This window comes from Prinia subflava, chromosome 15, assembly GCF_021018805.1.
Source record: "Prinia subflava isolate CZ2003 ecotype Zambia chromosome 15, Cam_Psub_1.2, whole genome shotgun sequence".
Lineage (NCBI taxonomy): Eukaryota > Metazoa > Chordata > Aves > Passeriformes > Cisticolidae > Prinia > Prinia subflava.
In genome coordinates this window covers 13,449,695-13,462,007 of record NC_086261.1, presented here as the reverse complement: position 1 = coordinate 13,462,007, position 12,313 = coordinate 13,449,695, and the positions used below count along the sequence as shown (strand labels likewise).

Below are 12,313 nucleotides of genomic sequence, written 5' to 3'. Positions count from 1 at the left end.
CAAAATTAAAGGGTTTTTGCTATTTTTTCCATGTTTTTAGCCCATGGTTTTACTTGCATTATGTAAATAACACTGAGGGATGATCTGCTTCCTAATCTACCAGTTTTATAAATGAAAGTCAGATAGGCTCATATTTTATACTTCTCCCTGCCCCAAAACTGAAAGCAAAAGCACAGAAGACACATCTTTTTTGAGAAAAAGAGACATCTAATGTAATGCTTAACACAATTCTGTGGTAAGTTTCCTTGTGGCCTTAAAATTTTCCTGACTCATGATCTTCTGTTTGCCTACACCATCAAAAAACTTTTAACAAGAATTATATCAGTTAAGCAAGTTATATCAGTTTATCTTTCCTTTAACAGCCACATTCCAAGCATTTCTAAATATATAAATATATTTTCTATTCAGTAAAATGACACTGAGCTCACCAAGAAAAGTTACTGTGCTCTGACAAAAGGTAGCTCTGTTTTTATGTCTTTTCGTATTCCTCTATAGCCTCTGAAAATCCCATTACATTTAGGAATGTTTTACATTAAAATAGTATTATGGCAGGGAAAATATGCCACAACAGACATGAGTGTTCTTAAATTCATGAAGAATGGAAGAACCATTGCTGAACATGTTGTAACTTTGAAGCTCCTTGAGTGTTGAATTTAGATGTCCATCTCGAAAGAGAAATGTCAGACATTATACAAAGTCATATCTAATCCACGAAATCTGTACACAGAATGCCAGTGTTCACACACTGGGAAATTAGGATACAAAAACTACAGCAGTAACCTCAGAAGTCAGTGGAATTCTTTCTGTATTTTTTATGTAGTGCTGATTTTTAAAAAGATGTTGCTTAATCAAGCAGCCAGTGCTGGAGAGACTGAGAAACAGTAACATCACCTGTAGCAGATGAACCACATTTTTCCAGGCACAAGTTCTGCTCTGCTGACAGGAGTGGGCTGGCAGCAGCAGAGAAAATAGGCACTGTCCTAGATTCCATGTGCCCCACGTTCACTGCACTCAGATCCTTGAACCAGGCCTGACACAAGTTTCTGCTTGATTCTCACCATAATGTACAGAAGCAAACTCCTCTTCTGGCTTCTTTACAGCCTACTTTTTTTGCTGGGAAAAAAACGTTTGCTATGCTTCCGTATTCTTGCTTGGGACGTAAAAAGAATTTCACTTCTTAGTTGTGATGTTTGAAAAAAACAAGAAAATTAAAGTGTTTGAGGATATATGCAGCCAAAGTATCAAATTGAGTTTAAGACTAAACAATGCTCAAACTTGGCTGAAAGCCACAGACAGTACAGTGACACAAATTTCCAGAGTGTTATCTCATTTTCCTTCTCTTGTCCATGTAGCCAAATGAAAATGAAATGTCTGTCTATACATATCTTCACATTTTGCACTCAAAAGCTTAACTGCAGCTTCCAATGACACTTCCAAATTTAATCATGACAGTGAAGAAAGAGACTGATGGATAAAAATAAGCCCAATCCCAAACAGGGTCATTACAATTGTCTGGTAGCCCTTTATTACTCAAGACAAGAGAGGCTTCAGGATATGCAGATTTTGCATACAATCTGCCAAGCACAATATTCCTTTGTACTCCATGGTGAAGTAAACAGCCTCACACTGTCACCCATTGTCTATCATGGACAGAAATAATGGAAGAGAATCAGGATAGTTTGTGACTCTCTCTACCTAAAGTACTAACAATTCAAACAACCCAACCAACCAGCCACTACCTGTGAGTTAAGTTCTCATATGCTTCTTTCAGGGTATCATATCCTAGATATGAATATAAAACATCCAACCTGACACAACCTCACTCCCCCTTCAGTTTTTGAGATCAGTCTGTAACTCTGTACCATCTGCCAACCTTTCACAAAAAGCAGGGAGAGGACACCCTAGTACAGTATTGCCTGCAGCAATTTTGTTGCACCCAGATCCATCACTTCATTTTAAGCTCTTACACTGGTTCCTTTTTATTTCACGGATGCACAGCAGTAAAAAGGTTAATCTAGAAATTTACTGCACTGATACAGACTGAACGAAATACAGCACCAATTTCCTATGAAGTTTTCCAATTAAAAAGGCTAAGGCTATCACCAGAATGGATAAAGAACCACTTCTGGTCTGACATCAAGCAGTAGAACAAGTTATTGGGAGGATCAGCCCCAGGAAAAGCTGCTGTGCAGTTCATCAGCTGATTCTGCAACTGAAGCACCTCTTAATGGTACTGAGCCTGAGAGATGCAGAAAAGTAACAAACACAGGGAGCCAGCACCGTGTCACATTAGGGCAGCTCAAAATCACCTCCTTCTAACGAAAGGTTTGAAAGAGGAGATTACCACCAAATGTCACGCCATGGTGTATTTATAGTTTTCTGGCATTCCCCCTGACACTGCAAGGTCTTTTCTCTCCTCCCTCAGCAGCAGAGGCAGAGACTTGTCCTGCCCAAACCTGCAGCCAGGCTCTGACCACCCAACTTGGTTGAGCACTCCAACAAAACTGTGCAATCCCACAGATTCCCCTGCAGTTTATTTCTGTAAGTCACATTAACGTATTTTAAATACCAAAAGCATTTCTCATGTTCTCATTTTCTTAGGAGTCAGCAATTAAAGTCAGCACAGAACTCTAGATTCCAGTAAGAGATTTGATTAAATTTGATTCTTGCTGAAGCTGGATTTTTTGACCTGAAATTGTAAAGTGCGAGGTAGAAAACAGAGCAGATCCCTAATTTCAATTACCCCTATTTCCAAAAAGGGGGCACAGTACTCACGGGACAGTGTGAGGATTATCTAACATTTGTAAAACTTGTTCTCAAAGTGCTTTGAGCAATTTCCTTAACACAAAGGCAGATGAACATGTGTGATCAGCAGACACCTGATCATTGTTTTTACATTTTGTTTCAATTAAACTGTGTAGTAAAAGCATCACAGCATGACTAGTCATGAGGCATGTGTACACTGTAAGTTACTGTATAACTAATTCGAATAAAGCAATCGATTACACAGACAATAAAAATCTACAGGTAATTCACTGCTGTCTGGCTTTAGAGACATGAGGAAAAACCAGTTCATGAGCAGTGATTTTTTTTGAGCTGTTTCCATACACTATGGCTATACTATCTGTGGGGTATTTTTTTAATCACACAGAAACTGTAAAACACAAGTGGTTGGCACAGCTCCTCAGTGTTTTTTCATTACTGTGAAATGGGCTGAGTAGATCCCATCTAGCTCTGAAGCCTGACTTTTTAAGTCTTTCAATTGTCTAAAAGTGCTGAACTTTAGAAACTACTCAGAACGTACAATATTCAAATTGCATATGGTGTTTTCTGGTCTCAGCTAATAAGGACCTGTCTCTTACACATCACTGTTTGGCACATTGAGCCAAATAATGCATTTATTATCTTCATATCCTCTCCTTAGCATTCTCTGATATAAAGCCCACTTGCCTTTACTTGTATTATGGGGGAAATAAAAGCTCATTAAATACAAAGTCCCACAGAGAAAAAAGTTTGCCACATAAGAAAGTCACTACAAATTGTCCAACCCTAATCCTTCACGATTCTTTCTCTTTATCACATTACTCAGAACCATAAAGTGAGTGAGCAAGATGAATAAACATCTATCCTCCTCAAAAGCAAACTCAGATTCCTCTTAGGGCAATGAGCCCATGAGCTTAGGCCAGTCTGAGGGTTGCTGCAATCAGATACAAGCTGACAAGAGACTGACAGAGAAGTTACTGCAAGTGCTACAACTAAACACCTCTGTACAAAATGAATTATTACTATTTAATGGTGGCCCACATTGAGTTTGCATTAAGGTCTATTTAATCTGTTCTGTAAGTAACATTTCTACATCCTGAAGAACCAATCACTCTGCCAGACCAGTGTGTGAAAACCTGAGTGTATAAAAGATTCCAGGGCAAAAAACAGCTGAAAGGAGTCCTTATCTTGAGCATTTTATTTTGCATTTTAGAATGTTTGTCTTTCTCAGTAATTTTACAGTTATTTTTGCCTTTAAGTATCACTAAGAAATTAATTCTAGTAAATCCTATTGTTTTTCTTCCTATTGTCATACTGCTATTCAGACACTGAGTCTGGCAAACTTCACCAAATTGTTTGATTTTGATTGATCAAAGTATAAATGTGGTGAAGTTGTGTAGCCTGTCCAGCTTCCCTTTTAGTCTTCATCCTTAAGACTAATTAAACTTCATCTCTTGCAGTAGAACAGCTCTTATAGAACAAGTTCTGCACTAAAGCAGATTATAATTTTTTTCTGTGCACACTACTCAGTTCTGCAAAAGAAATGCCCTTCTGAACCCTTCTAAGCACATGACCTTTAAATCCCTTTCATGTCAGAACAATCTTGAATTCTTTATTTTATATTTTTTATTTGTACATCACCCTTTCCCAAAATTAGCTGACACACACAAACATCATGAAATATAAAACCCTCTTTTAGGATCAAGAGGATCTGATCAAGATACTGTTTAATACAGGACCCTGTTCCTTCTAACAGTTTCCTGCGCTTTGATATATAAATATGAAATAATCAAGTTTTTAAGGTCCTTCATTCCCAAATCACCTACAATCTCTGTTGTTTCTTTGCCACTGTCCTATTTTGCAAGCAGTTTTGCCATCACTAACTCCAAGGCTTAGGCTCAAAGCTCCCACCCAACTTGATGACCTTCCACATGTTCTTAAATCTTCTAAGATGACTGGGCTTTGGGGTGTCAAAACAACAAATATCAACATCTGTGTAGGGAAATGTTTACTTCTTATTTATAGAGAACTTAACTCGATTCTTCAAACTTACACTTTTCTTTCTCTCAGTTTCCTTTGGTCCCTGTTCAGGCTGTGACACTTCATCCGGTGGCACTGTTAAGCGTAGCCTACACACGTTCATCTGAAAGAGGAACAAGATTTAGGTGTTACAAAAATGATTTTAATAATTTGCTTTACGGAGTGAACTGTACTGAGATTCAACATGGAGCTTACTATTTTCTGTTTTCTACCACACAGCTGACAAAATATTTTAAAGGTTAAAGGGGTTTTTCACTGGCAAAAAGTAATTCAAGGGCATCCCCATAATTACATACCTGAAATAGTAAAAATCCATTTCAATGAACAAATTTTTCTTAGGTACTCATAAATGATATTGAGAGCTGAAATAACAGAACAATCAGTGTCATTTTCTATTTCCTACATTTTGGTTGCTGATTTTGCATACTTTTATTCTTCAAAAGGGATTATTTAGAAACACAGAGTGTACTTTAGAGTAAATGCTCCTTTTCTGCTCAGCATATAGCCAAGTATTTGATACAAGGATACCTCAGTACTGCAACTCCACTAAATGTGAAATAGGAATATTATTGAAATCTGATACAGACAAATGGTTTCTAAAGCTTCAAAACACTTCAGAAAAAAGTTAAGAGGTGTTGTTTCCTAATTGATTTTTGAACAGCCACTCTCTTGCCAGCAGGCACGATACCTTTCTGTCCCCAGCAGCAGTTTGCCTTGCTTTGGGCTGAGACATCTTTGGTTTAATGGTGTTTTCCAAGCAATACATTTCATACAAGAAACTTGCTTAAAACATTCAGTCTTAATCCTGTTCGTGAGTCATTTTTGTGGAAAACAACTCTAAGCAGAGCATAGCAAATGATGAAATGAGAATGTGGCTGTCCAAATTCAAAGCTGCACAATACCTCCCTATAAAATCCCAGCTGTCTGCTGGCAACAAAGAGAGTTCTTAAAGCTCTTCCTTAAAGCCTCTGAAGGATCTCTTTCATGATCACTGAGGGCCATCATCGCTGTTCTTCTACAGCCCAGCATCTCATCTGATCTAGATCACTCCAGTTTCTCCTGAAGTCATACTGAATGTGTGTCTCTCACCCACCTTCCTCTGCACTTGTCCCAGCTAACAGCTCCTGTCTTTGTCATTACAGCACCTCCTTCTGCCTTGAAAACTGCAATAACGTTCTGCTCACTGCATTCAGAGCACTGCAGCAAAGCCCTTCACATACACCCCAGATGTTACCAATTTAAAATTCATTTTTTCCAACTGTCTTTCAAATCATTTAAGCTGCCTTGACTGCATTTTCAAGCCTCTTTACAATACAACTTGCTCACAGACCACTGATCAGCAGCACAACAAGGATCCCTATTTTCCCTTTCCAGACAAAAGACCTTTTTCAACTTTTCAAACAGGCTTTAACTTTTTCTTCTTCCCAAGCAAAAACAAATGGAAAAACTATCTGCAACTTCACTATTTTTCTTCTGGCATTTCTTTAGATCCATTGAGAGGACAAAACAGCATTTAGGCTACTGTTGTCAACCGTATTCTAGAAGTGTTATGTACTGCCTTCCATCTTCCTCTCGGTTTGGTCTTTCAGGTCTGCAAGGCCAGTAAGAAACAGTGTCCTGAGATAGATAAAGTTCTTATAACATATGTGAGATGTGTCTGTATTATAAAGAAAAAGAAGGGGAAAATGCCTATGAGAAATCAAGGTGAAATATAACCTATTCTGTAGATATATCTGTGAAAGCAATGTTTTGTGCAGTGGCCTCCTTCCTGTTAATTTATCATTCATCCATATGCTAGAAAACCTAGAACAAGAATCCACAAAGTGACATAAAGCCCCCAAAACTTAAAAACAGTTTATGCTTTCATATTTCCTAAAGAATACTGAAACAATGAAATGCGTTTTAAAATTATGAAATTTTGTACATTGGCTTTTGATACTGACTGGCTGCTATGTTTGTTCTAACACCAGACTGTCTCCATATACTACAGAAGCTGGTAGTAATTCCTACTTACAGATTAGTTATCCAGATACATTAAGAATAAATTCCTCATCTTTGGAACTCATTGATTCATAAGGTAATTAACATCACCTTTCCTCATCTATTTCCTCATGCCCTTTCCTCCCATTAGCTTATTACAGTTCTTTCCTCTTAAAACATTCCTGTTTACACCAAGAAGGGAAACATAGACTGGCATTCCTCCATGTAAGCAAACAAAGACCAGGCCATAAATAGGAAATATAAGTGAATTTGTACTGTGCAGGTAGTGATAGATGAGGCCAACTTTTTCTTATAGTGATTTTGAACCAAGGAAAACTGGACAAAAAGGAATGAACACACTGCTAGGATGAAACATTAAAAATGCCTGAAATAACTAGAAGTAGATAATGACTGGCAACTCAAAGTTAGAAGAAATGAGGTTGTGTATGATTCTCTGAAGCTAATAACTTGCCTATTAATCAGTATGAGGCTAATTATAGGCAACAGAGATTCCCAGTGCAGTAAATAAGTAATTATCCCTGTACCTGTACACCAGTGAGTGAACCACGACTGCCCTTCACATCACAGGTGTTACAGGGCTACTGTGAAGGAAATCACAGAAGTCCAGTACAGATGGCAGTCAAGTCACAACTATGCTGAAAATATAAATTAACAACAGTCATTTGTTGAGACTAAAACCACTGTACAGTCAAAAGGTTGTCATAATTGAAGCTGTTTTTTCTTGCCCTTTTCACCCTGCCTTATCTATTACCCCCAAATCACTCACTCCACCCCAGCCCAATTGGCAATCATAAGGATTCCAGCCTTGAAGTTGTGCCCAGCAAGGTTTGTACAGCAGTGGCAAAGAACCACCCAGTTCCTTGCTAGAACAAACCTACACAGGCTGTACTCTGCTATTGTTTACAACAATTGAACTTCCTCGGCATCCCTGGGGAAACAGCAGCAAAGGTATAAAGTAGCCATGCACTCCTGCTCCTCCTAGGTACCAAATGATGCATTCTACCTAAGGACAGCACTTCAGATCCATCTGCTAAAATTCAGAAACACTACAGAGATTGGAAAGGAACAACAACAGGCACTGCTTTTTCCTCCAGCCCCCAGCAGCAGTTCTGAACAGTGTACATGCACTGTTCTTGCTCTGCAGGGCTTCCTGAAGGAACAACACACTGTGCTATTTGTCAGTGAGTTTACTTGACCAAATCAATGAGCAGGCTCACATGGAAATCACAGCAAGCCCTCCTCCCACATCAAACACCGCTGTAGTGATGCCTTAAAATGGAAATGAAATCCTAACAGGAAGAGCCTTGACTCAGTGCCAAACAGTGGCAGGATAACGTGCAACTGAGGATGAAAAAGTAATTTCCAGAAACAAACTGGGTAATGTAAAGAGAAGATGGGGAGGAGAATGAGAACTACTCTAACAGGGAAAGAGCTGCAATTCAATTTCCTTTATCTGCTTACTGACAGTAAGAACAAGTGAGAAAAAACAGGAATGGACATGACTTTAACCTTACCTTTATGTTATTGACATTGTAACTTTGTGAGCATAACTTTTAAAAAGAAACACTGCATAGAGGAAGAACCAGGTATCTTTCTAACAATCCTACAAAGACTGACTTTTGTTTAATTTGCAGCATCTGTAGCTTTGGCAAGTCAACATTATAAATAATCTTAATTGTGCAAACATTTTATGCTCGCTCCTGGCTTTTTGACACCAACAACTTATTAGTGGCATTTCCAAAGCTCATCTGACATCGTTTGTGAAACAAAGACACAGAGAGGAAAACAAAGACTGGACAGGTTCACCTCAACAGGACACCAGACAGCAGAAGTTTCCTGACTTCAATGAAAAGTAACAGGTGAAAACACGCTTTTTACCAAATTTCTAAGAGGCTAGTGGGACAGCATAGAGAAGAACTACTGCAATATGACAGTTCAGAAAAAAAAATCTAGCTTAGTTTGAAATGTTGAGAATCCATGGCCTAGATCCACAATCCACATGTATGTTTACCATCCTGCTCAAATCACTAGGGTGCAACTTAAAACAAATACAGATGACAGATTCAGTTTAGGTAATGTTCTTTAGCCTCTTCTTTCCCTTTTCCAAAAAACAAAGCACTCAGAAAGGCATTAATCAGAATTAACTATGGGCTGAAATAATTGCAGATTTTTTAATTAAAATTAAGTATATTAATGAGCAATGCTCTTATAGAATAACCAAAGTTACTAGTACAGCAACAGAAAAATACAGGCTGATCTACTAGCAACCAGTCTCTAAGCATTTTACAGGAGCCCCACAGGAAAAAGATGTGGTTCAGTATTGATCTAGCTTCAAACCAGCCCTGGAGTTCAACATCACCAGAATTTAATATTGTTGATACTGGCAAAAGACATGTGGATAACACATTTTTAGAGTAACTATCTACTACTGATACTACCATCAATGGTCAAATATCACTCCCTTTGCCTGAGGTCCAGTGTTGGATTTAGACCTTTGAAGGTTATAGCAGAAAAACAGTGCATGTTTAATTTCAGTCCTGAAAAGCAAAAAAGAAAGCACTTTCTTTGTTCATTTATCTGTTGATTAGCCTGCTCCATTTATGAAATGTCTGCCATGAGACAATTAAAGGGCACTTTTCCTGTGACCACAGGCACACAGGAATGTGACACACGTCCTTCTTTTATTCAGCAGTTATTCTAACTGTGTCTCTCCCCTTTTCTCACAACTCATGATAAGGGAGCCACTAAAAAAGGGACAACAGCTTCCCAGTGGGTTGTAGTCACAAAATAAAGTTTTAGCAGTTTTCTTAAAAGAATGTGTCAAATACTGTTCATCATTGAAATCTATGAAGGGGAATAAAATAAGAAGCTTATCACCTGAACAGAAGTTCTCTTACTGTAACTTCTTTAAGAAATACAAGAACAGGGAAACTCAGTGGGAACATAGAAGACATATAGGGAACAGAACTATGATTTTCAAGTCATCATGATTTTTCTTACGCATTAGCAATTTCATTTTTTACAAAGACCAGGGATGTTTTTGTCAAGAGGAACGTTCTGACCTTCTTGCTATCATGTAAAACTGGAGCAACACAACATTCTTCAGTTTTTAAATTATGAACTCATATTTTTTAAGCATCAAAACAATAACCGCATAATTCAAGAAACATGGTCACATGGGTGTATTTTTGGTAAGGATAAGATTATCACTTATTTTGATTTCTTTCTTCACATGTGGAATCAACATTCACAACGACAGCAGTGGAGCTAACAGCAGCAAAAAAAGGGCTATTTAAAGCTGAGTGGCTGTAGAGACATTCCTATCATATCTGCCTGAGTTTAAACAACTTTTTACAAGCCCAACAGATACATGGTTATTATTTAGTGCATTTATGAAAAAATTTTAAAAATCAGCAAATTATATATCTGCAGTTGAGGAACTGATTATACAACTAAATTACTATTGCCATTTAAATCATTACGGTGAGGTTTCTCAGGATAGGATAGGCGAGTTCGCAATTGTAAATATCCAGGCACATTTCAAGGATGCGGGGGAAGTCTCCAACAAGAGTACACCTTCCTCGCAGGTTTACAGAGCAGGTCTAGAACTACAAAAGGCTCGCAGGACTCCCCAGAAACTGTTCCTTTCCCCACAGCTACAAAGAACGCACAGAAAGATGCTCTCGCACACTGCAAGCTTCACCTGAAAACACCGAAAATGAGGAAAGGTGGGTGGGAGGGAGGAAAGGCGCTCCGCAGGTAACTACACGAGGGGGGATGTCGAGCCTCGCTTCGCCCCGCCACCCCCGCTCGGGACCTTCCCGCCGTCCCCCCGCGCTGCCCCGCGCACCTTCCGCCGGGAGCGGCCGCCGTCGCCGGGCGGCCTCCGGGGGGTGGTGGCGGTGACCGTGAGCCCCGAGCTGTAGCGCAGCATCCCCACGGGCCGCCGGCCGGCGCTCTCTGCGGCTCTCGGGCCGGCGCCGCCGCTCCGCCCCGCGCACTTGGCCGCGGGCGGCCGCAGGGGCCGGGCGGGGGCGGGCCGGGCTGCGCGGGGCTCCGCTCCCCCTCCGCCCCGCCGGACGCGCGGCTCCCGCGCCACCGCACTGCCCGATTTCCTCGTGCGGGTGACACTGGGCAAAGTCGCGGCGGGACGCTGAGCTGCCGGTGCGGGGTGGCATTCCCTCTGCTCACGGGGATATTGGGTGTCGGAGCGCAGCCTGGGGAGACGAGCTTCGAGGGGAGACCCGGAAAGGTCCGTCTGTCACACAGCCACCTCCCGGCACTGCAAAACGGGCTCGCAGGAGCCACTGGCGGCCACTCAGTCCCATTCTCCGGCACCCACCTCTCAGCACTGTGACAGAGTCCTTTGTGAAAGCTGGACACTGTCCTCCCCTTCTTCCCACCGCAATTCGTGAGCCACACAGGTCTGTCAGTTGTTGTCCGGCTCCAGGAGTAGGTACCAGGCTCGTATGAAAGCACACAGATCCCAGCCAGTCTCGGGGTTGACAGGCACAAAGTCGGAGCAGCTCAGTGCATGAATGACAGCATCAGCCCCAGTGCCAAAGGTCCAACAAGGTGAGTGTAGTCTGCCCGAGCCGGCTGGCCCCGAGCCAGATTGCAGCTGTGGACTTCAGCATTTCAGATGCTCCGTTCTTCCGGATCTGGGCTGAGGAAACGCCATAACCCTACACAGCCCTATACGGCCTAGGTGCACATCTTCACCTGCAGCCTTGGGCATCTGTCAGGAGCACAACATTCCTCAGGAATCAAGGCAGTTATAAGCAAAGGAGATGCTTTTGTTTGAAAGAAATGACAGAACAAATAATTTAAACAGCATTTTAAAAATAATTTATCTCCTGTCTCCATGTAATTAAATTAGGACCACAAAACAGCTATGCAATGTCCTTACCCCTTAAGATGTTAATGACCAGAGAACTGAATAGAGGAAATCCGCATTGGAAAAATGGAAACTGCACTGAGCTATGGGGGTGTCACCCTCTCTGTGCACAATGCCTCTGTTGCTGCTTCTGCCTCTCAGCTCTCTGTCCCCAGGGCAGGATATTGACCTACCAACATGGCAAGGATCTAAGGAAGAGAGGAAGAAATCATTGCCCAGCAAAGAGGAATGAATGAAGGGTCTGCATTTAGCATTCAGCATCTTTTTTGTTGTTTTCCCAGTTTGTTCTCTTCTCCTCCTGGGGAAGGTAATATAGTCCAAGGCAAATGAATTAGAACATCCACTTGTATTCTTTTTGTGGCAAGGTGTCTTGTTCCTACAAACAATTGCATTTTCGTATGAATCACCCCCTATCTTAAGTCCTGGTTGTAATGCTGCTTTTGTAGGTTTGCAGGTGGATACTAGATGTGTCATAATCAACACGACAAGTTCCTTCACAAGAATGTTGTCTACTGGTGGGGCTATCCCTTAGCACTTGTTCCTGCTCATTCTGAGGAGTCCATTTGAATCCTGGTATGCAGACAGCTGGTGACCTCTGTGGTTTCAGCTGAG

The 12,313-nt window shown here is 40.9% G+C and overlaps 1 protein-coding gene across 3 annotated transcripts in view; it reads right to left on the bottom strand.

Annotated features, from left to right (window-relative positions):
* The window catches only part of MYZAP (myocardial zonula adherens protein), a 52,745-nt gene extending 41,725 nt beyond the window's left edge, over positions 1-11,020 (bottom strand). Inside the window, exons 1-2 of one of the 3 annotated variants that reach the window (XR_010082393.1) lie at positions 10,655-11,020; positions 4,817-4,906 (exon numbers count right to left, since the gene is read on the bottom strand). Coding sequence is in view for 1 of the 3 variants with exons in the window: in XM_063412785.1 (XP_063268855.1) it covers positions 4,817-4,906; positions 10,655-10,738 (174 nt within the window). In the remaining 2 variants the exon portion in view is untranslated. The remainder of the gene's footprint in view (positions 1-4,816; positions 4,907-10,654) is intronic. The other 2 variants (XR_010082392.1, XM_063412785.1) reach the window with 2 other exon arrangements.
* Between the last annotated feature and the right edge of the window lie 1,293 nt (positions 11,021-12,313).